At 45.3% G+C, this 15,689-nt stretch overlaps 1 protein-coding gene across 2 annotated transcripts in view; it reads left to right on the plus strand.

Moving 5' to 3' along the window:
• Positions 1 to 15,689, plus strand: part of CLVS1 (clavesin 1) — a 120,258-nt gene that overhangs the window by 21,388 nt on the left and 83,181 nt on the right. For both annotated transcript variants that reach the window (XM_068234789.1, XM_068234790.1), the window contains exon 2: positions 811 to 1,400. In XM_068234789.1, coding sequence (XP_068090890.1) covers positions 1,012 to 1,400 — 389 coding nt within the window. In that variant the 5' untranslated portion in view covers positions 811 to 1,011. The remainder of the gene's footprint in view (positions 1 to 810; positions 1,401 to 15,689) is intronic.

The raw sequence follows: 15,689 nt of genomic DNA on the forward strand, positions 1-15,689 counted from the left end.
CTTACTGAATAGAATAAAAGGCAATATGCAGCTCGCAGTCATACACAGCAACTAAAATATACCTAATCACATGTTACTAATGGAATGGAGGCTGAATAGATGCAATGGTTACACTCATTATTTTTTGCCCTTGTACATTAGCACAGAATAACAGTGAGCCGTGCTCCCTCTGTGATGAAGCTACAAATTGTAACAGGGGCACTATACTGTACTTGCATGAAACTGTATGTCCTGAAGACCAATGGGTAATACAAATCATTAAGGCCTTGTGCATAATGGTGTGCTGCGGTGCTGCATAATGGGCGCATGCGAAATGCGCACACACGCCCGCCACACCCTTCCCCCCACCCCCGGCCCCGTCCTCAGGGGAGAGCTGAATCATGTTCCTAGCTCTGCGCACTGCGTCCCTGTTGCCCCAGCACGCATATGCGCAGATGGTTTTCAGCACGGACACAGGGTCGAGACGCAGAGACACAGGGATATTATTATATTGGATTCTCTAACTAAAGGCCTTTTCCTGTGTCTTTTTGTATTCAAGTCAGAGTTGACATCAGTAAGTTACTCAATGGCTTCCTTTGGCTTGTTGTATGAAATGGTAAAAAAGACAGTTACGCTGTGCAAAATACAGTACTTTTTTCATACCATAATCAAAAGTCTGTCAGTAAACTGACGCTAGATGGCTGAAAGACAAGTTATGATTGGCTATTGAGGGTTGTCTCATATTGCATGTTATTATGCCAGCCACCATGTCTCATGTTTACTGCCACAAAGCTAGAATTGACAGAGATGTTCTCTTTTTTTGCCTTACAGAGCTCATTCCGCTTCTCTGTGAAACGGATGCTGCATCATTTCAGCATTTCATTGGTGCCCTGTGGTTTGAAGGATTGAGCTCTTCTGGAATACGCTTTGGAGATCACTGTAAAGGATTTGGTTTGGAGTCTTAGTGGATGGGATCGGTACCTCTGCAAAGAATTACGTTATTAAGAATTATAAAGTTCGCCGGCTAGAAAGATGACCCACTTACAGGCTGGGCTCAGTCCAGAGACGATAGAAAAAGCCCGATTGGAATTAAGTGAGAATCCGGACACTTTACATCAGGATATCCAACAAGTCCGAGATATGATCATCACTAGACCAGACATTGGCTTCCTACGGACAGATGACGCTTTCATCTTAAGGTTTCTGAGAGCGAGGAAGTTCAATCAGATGGAAGCTTTCCGACTTCTTGCTCAGTATTTCCAGTATCGTCAGCTTAACTTAGACATGTTCAAAAACCTTAAAGCGGATGACCCGGGGATTAAGAGAGCCCTTATGGATGGCTTTCCAGGCGTGCTCGACACTCGCGACCATTACGGACGAAAGATTCTTCTACTCTTTGCGGCCAACTGGGACCAGAGTAGGTAAATGTAGATAGTGTTTAAATATTTTCTACTCATTTTACATTTATGGTCAGTAATGTTAAAGTGGTATGAGACTTTGCTTTAAAAGTTTGCTCTAAAAGTTTATTTACAGCATAAAATCTACTACCACAAACAAAATTTGAAGCATAACAGCATTCAAACTGTTAAACACAACACTTTGTTCTTCAGTGGAAAGCTGCTTGCTTCAGTGGGCAGCTAATGGCCTCATCTGAAGAGGTGATAACATTATCTTTTGTTTACAGTCTTTTGTCAGATACATATAGTAAACATTAGCAAAGTGCTGAAACTGACCTCTCTGAATCTAGTATGTGTGCAGCTGAAAAGTGATCGCTAGATGGATTTTAATATATAAATATAGCAGCTATGCAATAAAATGCAATGGCAGCTTTCAGAGAAGATCAACTGTACTTTGGGAATCTGTAATTTATAGACAGACTATATTACTTGTGCACAAAAGCAAATATGATAAATGTATGGTTAATAAAAAGTAGCAAAACTCATTTTTATTGAATGTTATGTCAGAGTTTTATCCCACTTTAGGAGTATTATCAAACTTAACCAATTTCCGTCTGTAGCATAAATCAAAATTGCAACAACAGTCTGTGCGAAAACAGCATATCTTTCTGCTGTGCAGTGTAGCTTTTTTTTTTAAAATTTACCTTATAGTCGGCATCTGACAAACTGACGGCGACGGGTAATGGGGCAGCTCATTATGTGAGAGGGGATTCCTTTTTTACAGTCCGGCAGTGCATTATCCTAGTTTCATGTTCCCCCACATCAGAGCGCATTATACAGCGAGTGACGCGCTGAAGCCTGCTATGAGGAGCGAGAGACAACCGCTCTCGCTCCTGTTCTGCCCAGCCAATCCACCCCAGAGGGAGACTTCTGTATATCGGGCTGCCACTGCTACACAACGGCAAACATAGGCTGGAGGAGGGCGCGTCATGATCCTTCCCTTCGGCTCCTGCTTCCGATGCATTCAGGAGCAGTGACGCGCAGACTGTTGTTGCAATTTTGATTTATGCTACAGACAGAAATTGGTTAAGTTTGATAGTACTCCTTTAAAGAGGAACTGTTGTTAAAATAACATAATGAATAACATTGCTTATTATTTTACCATTTTAATGTATAATTCATTTAGTAAGTGTTTGCCAATTTAAAATTTTTCCTTTCCCTGATTTACATTCTGAAATGTATTACAGGTTGCGACATCTTAAGTTAGTCCTGGCAGATGCAGCACTGCGAAATGTTTATTTCTCAGAATTCTGACGTCAGTACAAAATATACCTGGTCTCCCAGAATGCTCTGGGAAAATAATTCTGATACCTGAACAGCCTGGGTTAAGTATCACTGGGAGGGCAGGGCTGCATACAATATACAACAATATTTATATAAGAAGTGTTTCTGATGCTGAAACCAGGGAAATGACCATAAAACTGGGTATCCTGAATGATTTACTGCATTCTACTGTATGTCATTATAGTGTCTCTAAAGCACGCAAGCTCAGTAAGAATAAACACAAGTCTTATGTATTAATTGTCTGACTACAAGACACTTTCTGTGCCTCTTCTGAAAATCAGAGAGAAGAATGAGGGAGAGCTATCAGCTTCCAGATATTGGTTTGTCCTTCCTTTATCTCTCATTACTTGAGAAGGTCTATACGTCTTTTTTTAAGCCCACTGTTGCTGCCTCTCAATACCTCTCTGACAGCCACATGTAGGTAATTATTGAATAGGGGGAGGAGTCTGGACAGCTCATAAACTGCTGTGCAGCGTAGCCAAACTGCATCTGACCCTAACACAAGAAGTCAGCATTGTAAACCAAATAAATACATACAATACAAATAAACATTGTCAGGACTGGATTTACATCACAGGAGCCTATAGGCACAGATGCCTATAGGCTCCAAGCACCCTAGACTTCACCCTCCATGAACCTACAAACCCCCATCGAACCGCACCACAATGTGCTGGCTGGCCCAGCTGTCAGTTTTCCCTTACTTCACTTAACCATCATAGGTAGCTACAGGTGCCCTTTAGTATTAGGTAGCCAGTGGACTCTGAATAGGGAATGAGGAAGGGAGCCGCCTCTCCAACATCAGGCACCTGTAGACACGGGCCTACAGTGCCTTATGGTAAATCCGGCCCTGAACATTGTAAATGTGCTTTATGTGCAATTTACAGACCTTAATGCATTGCAAATTATGATATATTAAACATACTTAACTATGTATTAACCTCCCTGGCGGTAACCCCGACCTGAGCTTGGGGTAGAAAAAAAGAGCTGCGAGCGGTAAGCCCGAGCTCAGGTCGGGGTAGGGAATTACATTGTTTTTAATGTGTTTTGGAGTCCCGCGCGCGATCGGCGCTGCACAGCGGGACTCCTGCCTCTCTGCGGCTTCTCTCCGGCCAACGGGATCCCCATAGCCACGCTCTTGTTTTGGGGACCCGGCGGCCAATCACTGCAGCGGTGGCGGTGTGATGTCGGCAGGGACGGGGCTTATTTTTAAAGCGGACATGGACTTTTACTGGTCTTGGGGAAAAAAAGAAGCCGTGTATACATGTAAATACATTTACATGGATATCCATTTATATGTATATGCCTGGATTTTGACTACTCTCTGCCTGCCGCCTGCACCAACTTCTGCCTGGATTTTGACTATTCTCTGCCGGTCGCCTGCACCGACCTCTGCCTGGATTTTGACTACTCTCTGCCTGCCGCCTGCACCGAATTCTGCCTGGATTTTGAATACTCTCTGCTTGTCTTTTTGTAGAGTTTCACAATTGTTTAAGTTTATTCATACATTTCATTAATTCAACAAATTTGTGTTCTAGTCTTTTATTTATATGCAGAAAGTCTACCTGGTTTTTATTCTGGAATATTTTGGTGAGTTATAATTTAACCTCTTGCCGACCGCGTCACGCCAGTAGGCGTGGCCGCGGCGGCAGCCCCAGGACCGCCTAACGCCAATTGGCGTAAAGTCCTGGGGCTCTGTTTTGCAGGAGATCGCGCGCAGGCTGCGCGCGCATCTCCTGCTTGGGGGGCGGAGCTCCGCCCCGCCTTCAGTCTCCGGGAGACTGTTAGACGGCGTGATCGCCGTCTATTTACTCTGTGCAGCGCTGCGATCAGCAGCAGCGCTGCACTGGGGACAGCCGTGTGACACGGCTGTCCCCCTGGGGGACAAGAGAGCGATCGGCTCTCATAGGCAGAAGCCTATGACAGCCGATCGCCGTAATTGGCCGGCTGTGGGGAGGGAGGGAGCGAGGGAGGGAAGGGGGTTAAAGGAAGAGGGTTTTTTTTTTTAAAAAAGGCAACACAAATATTTATTAAAAAAAAAATAAACATGGGGGGAGCGATCAGACCCCACCAACAGAGAGCTCTGTTGGTGGGGAGAAAAGGGGGGGGGGAATCACTCGTGTGCTATGTTGTGCGGCCCTGCAGCTTGGCCTTAAAGCTGCAGTGGCCTTTTAAACTAAAAATTGCCTGGTCACTAGGGGGGTTTAGCCCTGCAGTCCTCAAGAGGTTAAGAATTGGAGGCCAACTATTCTTGAAAAACAATGTACTGCTTTTGACTCATAATTCCAGACAGAAATGCACCGCCAGGGATGTTAAAAAAACTACAAACCAACTCATCTCTAAAGACCAGGTGGGTTTCATACCCCCCTGCCAGGCCTCAGACAACATCCGTAGGAATGTCTGCCTTATCAAGCATGCTAATGACACCAAAATCCCCTTGACTATGCTCACTATCAACATAGAAAAGGCCATTGGCAGTCTTTGGTAGCCTTTCATTTTTCAGGTCATGTGCAATTCCAGGTAATCTGGACCTTTTCTTAATATCGTTAAAAACTTGGACTCAATTCCTTCAGCATCCTTGAAAATAGTTGGGTTACAACCTAAACCATTCCCAATCAAATGGAGTTCCAGCCATGGTTTTCTACTCTCTAAGGCCCTGTTCGCCCTAGCCATAGAGCACTTGGCTGAATACATCATCATACACTAGGGTTGCCGCGATATACCGGTATTACGATATATCGCGGTTTGATTGTGCACGGTAACCATACCGTGCACAATCTCGTTTTACCGGTTTTAGGGGGCAGGGCGACCGGGAGGGCGAGGTGACGTAGCGGCGGGGATGCAACGCAGCGACGAGCGCACAAACAGCGGCGGGGATACAAATACTCACTTGCGAGAAGCCAGCTCCGTCCTTCACGATGTATCCGGACTCCATTGTACTTCCTGTTCTTGCATCACATTTCCTTGAAACAGCGCCCCCTGGGTGCTATTACAAGATGATGCAAGAACGTGAAGTACAATGAAAGCCCGTACATCGGTGAAGGACCTGGTTGCCGGTATGTGAGTATTTATCCCTGCTGCTGCGTCCCCTCTCCCTCCCCCCGGCTCTCTGTGCTGCAGCCACCTGTTTCTGGCTACACCTATCTCTGGCTACCTATGCTGCGAGCACCTTCTACTGACTACACCTATCTCTGGCTACCTATGCTGCGAGCACCTTCTACTGACTACACCTATCTCTGGCTACCTATCCTGCGAGCACCTACTACTGACTACGCCTGCCCCTAGCTACCTATTCAGCAAGCACCTACTACTGGCTACACCTAACCCTGGCTACCTATCATGCGAGCACCTACTACTGACTACACCCTGTCCCTGGCTACCTATGCTGCGAGCACCTACTACTGACTACACCTATCTCTGGCTACCTATGCTGCAAGCACCTACTACTGACTACACCTGTCACTGGCTACCTATGCTGCAAGCACCTACTACTGGGGACACCTGTCACTGGTTACCTATGCTGCGAGTACCTACTACTGGCTACACCTGTCACTGGCTACCTATGCTGCGAGCACCTACTACTGGCTACACCCATCACTAACTACCTATGCTGCGAGCACCTACTACTGGCAACACTTATCCCTGGCTACCTATGCTGCGAGCACCTACTACTGGCTACACCTGTCCCTGGCTACCTATGCTGCAAGGATCTACTACTGGCTACACCTGTCCCTGGCTACCTATGCTGCGAGCACCTACTACTGACTACACCTATCACTGACTACCTATACTGCGGCCACCTATTGCTGGCTACCTATACTGCGGTCACCTATTACTGGCTACACTTATCCCTGGCTACCTATGCTGCGGCCACCTACTACTAGCTACACCTATCCCTGGCTACCTATGCTGCCGCCACCTACTACTGGCTACAGGGGGGGGGGGGCCGGGTCCAAATAATTGTACAATACCGTATACCGTCATACCGTGGTATTTTTTTTTACGGTTATCATACCGTGGAATTTCATACCATTGCCACCCTAGCATACACCAAGACATATCTGGATACCCCTGGCAACCTAAATAAAAACTACAAACCCGGACTAGGGTTTTAACTAAGACTCCACAGTGTATTGAACTGTCTAGGTCACAGGTGTCAAACTCAAGGCCTGTGTGCCAAATGTGGCCTTCATTGCCATTTTATGTGGCCCTCAAGATCTTCAAATGGACATCATTGTAAGCAGTAAAAGATCGACAGCACACTGACTTCCCATCTAGAAGAGTACTCCGGTGACAGTGTTTCTGGTTGAAACATTGCCAGCTTGAGCTTGGGTACAGCGACAACCCACAGGACTCCCCAGCGATGTTTTGGCCCCCTCCTGGGATCCAACACCAGCCAACCCCAGCCCCCCGTGGCTTGTGAAACACTCACACATACACACATCCATACCTCCAACCAGATCCCTACATAGCAGAGTAACAAGACAGTGTAATACCTGTATTTACCTGCGTCACACTGTGCCCTGTCTGTTCTTCCCAGCAGCTGTACGCTCTATGCTTCCATACCTCCAGCTCCCAATCACATGAGATGCATTGGAGGCCAGTGGTATACAGCAAAGGGAAAGTGGCTGTCAGGAAGAGGAGGAGGAGACTCGATGCAATATTGGAGTTGGCAAATATTAAACTGCTCCAACGTGCTACTCGGCAGAAGGGGGAGGAGCAGCCCCCCCCCCCACGGTTGCTATAATTACATCATTTAGTTTGTGGGCTCTTTTACACTAGTAGATAGCAAAGAGACTGCTCACTCCCAGTAAAGAACAGTGCTGTTACCTGGACACTGAATCCAAAGAAAATATGCAACAACAGGAATGGTCCGTACTTGTTCAAGCTGATCCCAACTTTATTCATAGGCGTATCATGGATCACATAAAGCTGACATGTTTCGGTCCCGAGGGACTTTAATCATAGCTTAAATGTGATTTCGATTTTTATTGCGATGAGAGAAAGTCCTGCATGCTGCATTTTTGGGGGTTTCTCGTCTTGTGTTGCAAGCATCCGCTGAAAATTGGAACTGCAAATCAGAATCGGAAACGGAAACTGTAAATGCGATTTGCAGTGTAAAAGAAGCCTGGGACTGATCAGTAAATATTAACTCTTCATCATCTGGCCCGTGGTATTATGTTTTAGAGTTTGGCCCCTTACATGATCGCGCTTGACCCCCGGGCTAGGTACTTACTGAGTCCATGAATACAGAAGGTGCCACATAAACTAGGCTAGGGAAATGTGTGGTGGGTTATCAGGCTTCCAATAATATAATGAAAGGTTGGAAGGATGAAACATTTACACAGCTGTTATGAGACTTGGAAACCCCTTAATGAAATATGCAGGTGCAGAACAGCTGGTATATCTTCATCCATGTACAGAATGATGAGATCTTTAGGCAGCTATAATGTATGTTTATGTACCTGTTCAAGTAGGATGGTATCTGGCAAACAGCATTCATTTTGGTGTTGTTATTGCTGTGGGATTTAATTCAATTTTAGTTTTTACAAATGCAGTGTTGAATAGTTTGGATGCTGTTTGATATGAGAGGTACCAAACGATCTGCTCATCTGTTAGCCATAAAGGATTATATGTAAACTAACTGGAGAGGGTAAACGATATGCTAATTGTTTAAAGCAAACCTGAAATCCTGCAGTAGAGGGAAGCCTGTCGACCATGAGAGCGTAACCAAGAACATACCTTTGTCTGATATGTTTAGAGAGTCCAAGCAAGACCTAGGTAAGTGTAGGTAGTCCCTGGTTAGTGAGCGAGATAGGGACTGTAGGCTTGTTCTTAACCTGAATCCATTCTTAAAAGGAACCCGACCGAGATGTGAGAACTATGGAATCTGCCGTATTTATTTCCTTTTAAACAATACCAGTTACCTGGCAGTCCTGCTGATCTTATTGGTCATCAGGGTCTAAATCACACAACTGAAACAAGCATGCAGCTAATCTTGTCATTTTTGTCATAGACATCTGTGCTGCAGGCTTGTTCAGGGCCTATGGCTTAAATTATTAGAGGCAGAGGGTCAGCAGGAAAGTCAGGCAATTTGCATTGTTTAAAAGGAAACAAACATGTCAGCCTCCATATCCTTCTCACCTCATGTTCCCTTTAAGTTAGAACTCTGTGCCATCTCTGTCTCCTGTACCTACTCTGTACTTCCAGCGCCCTCTGTCATTTCTGTTCCCCTGTGGTCACCCCTTTTCCCCCTGTGACCTCAGTGTCACCTCAGCCTCCACTTTGTCCCTCTCTACCACCTTTGCCACCCTTTGTGCCTCTTTCTGTCCTACTGATGATTGTAATGTGCTAATTTCACTTAGGCAAAATGTCATGATTTTTCATGCAGAAATCAATTAAAAATCGATGTGCAGTGTGTGACAATGATAGATCCCTGTCTGATCAGATGTGAGATCTTTGGGGCACGTCGGGAGAAAGTCTACCCGTGAGTGGGCAGGCTTTAGGCAGATTTCCTGTAAAGCAGAATAAAGAACTACTGCAAAAATGGATTAGGATTTTCTGACTGTTGCATCACAGCACCTGAGCTAGCGGAGATAAACCTTTTCAATTACAAAAAACTACAAGGCTGAATTCACAGTGGTCCATTGCATGATGCACGTGTTATAATGAGTGTGAACAGCAATTCAGATTGGATATAGACTTTATCACACTGTCTGCATGCAGCAAATTGAAATAACATGATCAGTTACAACCCAGTACTGTGAACAGGCCCATAGCATTGTGTGAGCAGTGAGTTGACACGTAGAATTATTCTGCAAGACAACTGAGCACAGTGAACTAGCCCCTAAAGCATCTATAGCTATTTCCTACAGAATATGCTTTGTTGTAAACTAGATGAGGTTTCCATAGCAATACATTCTGATAAACTACATCCTGGAAATTCACACATACTGTATGTGGCTTATTTTCTGCAAATTGTGTAGGTCAAATCATAATCGTCAATGCATAAAGCTTTGTGCAATGCACACAAACCATTTTTTACATTTCTTGTTTATTATGTGGCTGGCTGGGATTGCAGTGCTTTCTTTCTGTGCCAGTGTCACAGACTACTTGCCAGCAAGATTCTGTTTTAATCAAAACTCCTAAAAAGTCAGGGTGGAGCTGGGGAGTCTCTTTCCACTGTGCAAAGAGATTGTCACATGACCACCTCCTTCCACCACACTGAGAAATTAACTCTTTGCATCGAGCACTGCAGCTACAGCTCAAAAGATTAATTTTCTATTCTGTTCCTCCTTGCTTATATTGTATATATATAAAGCATTTAACCTTTACCACATCTTCTCCATTGTCATTCTCCTTATTTTTGGGGGGTGAAAAAGTGCATCTTATATGCCGAAAAATACGGTAGCTATAATTGACAGTAGGTGCCCTACTAATCTCCCAACCAGTCGACCTTACAATTGATCGGATTGGGTGCCCTTAATGGTGCCAATTGATGAAGAACGATCACTCTATCAGTCGTTACATTTAATCAAATTTCAGAACGATTTTTTTAGTCTGATCGGATTGCTTATCATTTTCCCTTTCATTGGTGGGCCAGAATGATCGTTTTTCTATCAATTGCAGCAATCAGACAGTTGTTCGTCCAGGTAATTGGATCATTAAAGTCATTGGGAATCAGCTGTAAAAAAAACAAAAGAAACCCAGATACTTACCTAAGGAGAGGGGAGGCTCTGGGTCCTTCTCCCGGGGGCCCATTCCAGCGCAGGATCCCCCGTAGCAGCATTTGACCAATTCAGTCAAATGCTGCTATCTCCGCCGCTGAAGGGAGGCTTCGGCTGTCTTTGGGAGCCCGAGTGCTCTCGAAGACGGGCAGCTCCACACTGTACACGCGCAAGCGAGCTCTGTCACACACTCGGGTTTGCGCAGTATGGAGCCCACTGGCGTAACAATAGGGGAAGCAGCCCCTGGGGCCCACTCATGGTCGTTTTGGGGGGGCAGGAGGGGTCGCAGCATGAGGGAAGAGCTTGGTAGCACGTTGGTGGGGAGGGGGGTCGGTCCCCCCCCCTCCCTCACCTCAGGCTCTCCCCTCTGCGCTCCCCTCCTGCCTCTGCCTATGTAAATGTCAGCAGCAGCGGCGGCAGCTATAATTACTTCCATCCACCACAGAGGTTGCCGATCTGCAAGGGCTTCACATTACTTCCTGTAAAAACAGGAAGCCCTTGCAGATCGGCGACCTCCGTGGTGAATGGAGGAAATTATGGCTGCTGCCGCCACCGCTGCTAACATTTACATAGATGCAGAAGGGGAGCGCAGAGGTGAGAGCCCGAGGTGAGGGAGTGGGGGGGACCGTCCCCCCTCCCCACCGACGTGCTACCAAGCTCTCCCCTCATGCTGCGACCCCTCCTGCCCCCCTAAAACAGCCATGAGCGGGCCCCAGGAGACTCAAATTCTTGCAGGGGCGCCCGGGGACTTATTTATTTATTTATTTGTTGTGTTTATAAAGCGCCAACATATTACGCAGCGCTGGACATTAATTTAGGTTACAGACAATATTTAGGGGTGACAAACAGCAATATGACAATACAGGAATACAAGAAAACCAGATCACACAGCACAGTATGAGTACAAGGTAATGCTTAGTCAGTCACTGGATGGGAGCATGGAGTTAGGCAAGTTAGGTTCACTCAAATGCATAGCATGGGTGCACAGTAATAGAGGTGCATGATCAGGTAGGACACAAAAGGAGTGAGGACCCTGCCCAAAGGCTTCCAATCTAGAGGGAGAGGTAGGGACACGAGATGTAGGGGACCAGAGTTTGGCTGTGGGTTTAGAGCAATTGTGAGGGGTGGTAGGCAAGAGTGAAAAGGTGAGTTTTGAGGGCCTTCTTGAAGGTGTTGAAGGAGGGGGCTGCCCTAATGGGTGGAGGTAGGGAGTTCCATAGTGTCGGAGCGGCTCTTGAGAAGTCTTGGAGGCGTGCATGGGACTGGGTGATGCGGGGGACGGTCAGGCGAAGTTCATTGGAGGAGCGGAGTGAGCGGCTTGGTGTGTATCTCTGAGTAAGATCAGAAATGTAGGTTGGACAGGTTTTGTGGATGGATTTGTAGGTCAGACACAATATCTTGAATCTGATTCTGGACTGGATAGGAAGCCAGTGGAGGGATTCACGGAAGGGAGCTGCCACGGTGGAGCGATGGGAGGAGTGGATAATTCTGGCAGCCGCATTCATGATGGACTGCAGTGGGGCTATTCGGGTCTTAGGGAGTCCAGACTTCTAGTTTCGCCCCTAATGGAGCCACCTGTCTTCGGGAGGACTCGGCTCCCAAAGACTTCCGAAGTCCCCCGTGGCGGGGGATTTGAATGGAGGAGCTGCTGCCACGACGAGGGTTCCCGGGAGAGGAGAGGGAAGGCTCATTAGCACCCAGAGCCTTCCCTCTGCTTAGATAAGTATCTGGTTTCTTTTTTTTCTTACAGACTCTCAATGACTTTAATGGGCACCTTTGAAGGGGTTTGTGTCCAGAGCACACAATTATACATTTCTGTTATAATCTCTACACAAATCTGATGAAAAGCAAATACTAGAAGAACAAATTCCCCATGGCTGACATACAATAGAAGTAATAGTTGCAGAGTGATATTTTTATTGACCAGAGCAGAGGCTGATGTACATTGTCAAGTGCATTATTAGTGAGATCGTGTTAGCGATTGAAAAATCAATTATTGGCGTTTCCTGTAAATGCTGCATTGTTTGTGGCAGCTCCAACGAGGATCAATGTATGTTTTCATAGCTGGAAACCTTTTATACAAACCAATTATTAGACACCTGATCACTACAGAAGCAGTATTATTTCCAAATCAAGAGGAGAGTCAACATCCGCTCCTGCTTTTTCCACTGAATGTATGTATGGGAATTCCCCACAGGTAACACAATCAGCGCTTGCTGGACTTTCTATTTGGGAAGGTTACAAGAACTGATTGACTCAAAACCAACTGGAATTTCAATAAATAATTAATGGACAATGATAACCTCTGTAGACTTTTAATGGAAATCCCAGAGTAAAACTAAGTTCTGATAAGGTGCTTATTTAACACAAATAATGAACAGCAATAAATAGTTAAACTAAACCTCCGGACTAAAAATCTTCTCAGCAGAACTGAAAAGGCTCTGTGTTTCTTTAACAGTTTCACAGCGTCAGAACTTTGTTTTTCTTACCAAAGCATCATTTTAGCTGCCTTTTTATCTAAGCTCCACCCATCAAAGAAAAAATGCCCGGGCTTTTTTCCCTGATGCTGTGCAGAGCATGATGGGATTTCCTATGTTGTTATTCACGTTGCTTAGCAACTGGGAGGGGTGATCAGGACACAGGACAGTTGGAACTGTGTGTCATACTCCCTGTCACCTCATTACAACCAAAAAGATGGCTGCCCTCATGAAATCAAACATTTGCCTGTTCTTTTAAAACAGGGTGGGTAAAAGATTATATTACCTATCTATTTTAAATAACATAAGTAATGTAACTTAATGAAAGTATGTTTGTTTAGGCTGAAGTTCCTCTTCAAAGTTATACTGTTCTTGATCTGAATAAAAGCAGCAACTGCGGTGCTAAGCAATTCACAGCGATTTCACAGTGATTTTCCTATGACCGTCTTTCTATACTTTTAGCACATTCACAATTTTAAGTGACACTGAAGAAAAAAAAAATAACTTATGATAAAATGAATTGTATGTGTAGTATGGAAAATTAATAGATCATTAGTAGCAAAGAAAGGAGTCTTTTTTTCAGTTATATAGCTTTTTTTGATAATGTTGCATCATTCCCTGATATTTGCAATGTACAAATGACACTCTGTATTTTAAACTATGAAACAGAGCAGAGCTAATTTGAACCTTTCCTGCAGTAAAAGTTCCAACAAACAAGAAATAGTGAGAGACAGGTTGAGATAAGTGCTTCAGAAAACAGCACTATAGCTCACCAAGGTTGGTCGCAGAGCTGAGCGAAGCTCTTTTGCATAGATAACAACTGAAGTTTCTTAATGCTTCCTGTACTGGAAACAATATGAGATTCATATCTGTGCTATTAGCATTCTATATCTTAGCTGTACTACACACATACAATGAATTATTTCATAAGTTTATTCTCACTTCAGTTTCCCTTTAAACTGTCATAGGTTTACATAGTGAGGCCTGGGGCCCACTAGCAGCACATTGCTAAGCACTTGTAATTTGAAGAGATCTTGCTAAGCGTTAATCTTGCATTTATAGGTGGCTGGGAAGTCTAATGGTTAAGGGCTCGGCCTCTCACATATGAGAACTGGATTGAAAAACCAAACCTACTTAGTAAGGAGTTTTTGTACAAGACTGCTGCCTTACAAGCGCTTTGAGTCAGGCAGGAGAAAACCGCTACACAAAATACTGAAATTATTATTATAGTTTACCAACAACACCCATCACAATGCAGACTTACCAAGTAGAGAAACTACCCAATTTTATAAGGTCTAAGCACTTCTGGCATCCCAACAGCATGTGCAGCACAATCTCACTTCCATGTGACTCCCCTCAGTAGCAGCTCTAATAAGGGTTGCATGTGCAAAATAACACTCAAGAGCCTCCGAGGACTGGAAGAAAAATGGCTGCCAGCGTCTGTATCCTGGGAGAGGTGAATTGAAAGGCTGCCATGCTGCACTGTCTCTCCATACCTCCGGCAACTATCACGAGACAGGCTAAGGGTTACCACTCTGATCTACGGATTTCCATCCTGAGCCTCACTCGGGGTTCCAGCTAAGGAGGTTAAATAGGCAGTCAAATATATCAGGTGGCTGGATCCGCATATTCATTTGGATTCCTGGTACCACTTACTTGCAGGTGGACTGAGGAACTTGCAACAACCATTTACATATTTTAACTTAACGTAAAGTACGCCTGGGGGGGGGGACAAGTTCATTTTTACTTACCTGGGGGCCCCTCCAGCCCCCCATAGACTTACAGGTCCCTCGGTTACCTCCCATTGTGCTCCTTTGTGTCACTCCAAAAGATTGCCAACTACACATGCCTCCTAGACCGCGCTCCCATGGGTGGGAGTGTTTTGCCCATGTGCAATTCAAGACTTTATGAGCTATGCATGAGCAAAATGCTCCTGGCTATGGAAGCACGATTGAGGATGCCATGCACAGTCGGCGATCTTTCAGAGGGGCATGGTTGCACAACAGTGCCGAATGGGAGGAAATCGAGGTACCTGTAAGGCAGGTACGGGGGTGCTGAAAGAAGTCAAATTGAAGAGGCAGTCTGCAAGCTTATGGAGGGGCACGGAGGGTGGGGGAGATTGATGTAAAATTTACACTGGATCCCATCTCAGCCTCCGTAGTTACATCACTGCTGAGCATGTTGCATTAACAGCAGGGGCGTAACTAGAGGGGAGCAGCACCTGGGATTGCGGCAGAGGCCAGAGCTGTGGCGGGCCCCCAACTACCAACCTTTCCTTTCTCTGATAGAGGGGTCCATCCTTCAGATCAGGCGTTTTTGTGGCTACACTTGTTATGGCTGTGAAGATCTTGATGACCACACTTGTTTTATGACCTTTGTGAGATGGATTCCAAGGCCATGTAGGGCAACAAGGGAAGGGGGTGAACATTGGGAGGCCCCATCAACGTTTCACTGGGGGGAGGGGGCATGAATTGTAGTTATGCCACTAATTTCAGCAGTGCTGGAAGTAGTCATTGCCAAGACTCTGGATAAGGTACGTGCTGCTATGATCGGTTAACGAATTAAATGGATGTCTACACAGAGCTATGAGAACGTTTGTGCCTGGCGGTCAGCTTGAAGCTAGAATTGGCAAATAAATCATACATAAAGAACAGCATTTATAATTCAGCATCACATTAGACAGGTAATTATTTCAGAGGTGACCTTGTGCCTTTATACTCAGGGATTCAGCCTTGAGCAATGATAATGCAACCTGTAGAGCCATGTGA

This window comes from Hyperolius riggenbachi, chromosome 5, assembly GCF_040937935.1.
Source record: "Hyperolius riggenbachi isolate aHypRig1 chromosome 5, aHypRig1.pri, whole genome shotgun sequence".
Lineage (NCBI taxonomy): Eukaryota > Metazoa > Chordata > Amphibia > Anura > Hyperoliidae > Hyperolius > Hyperolius riggenbachi.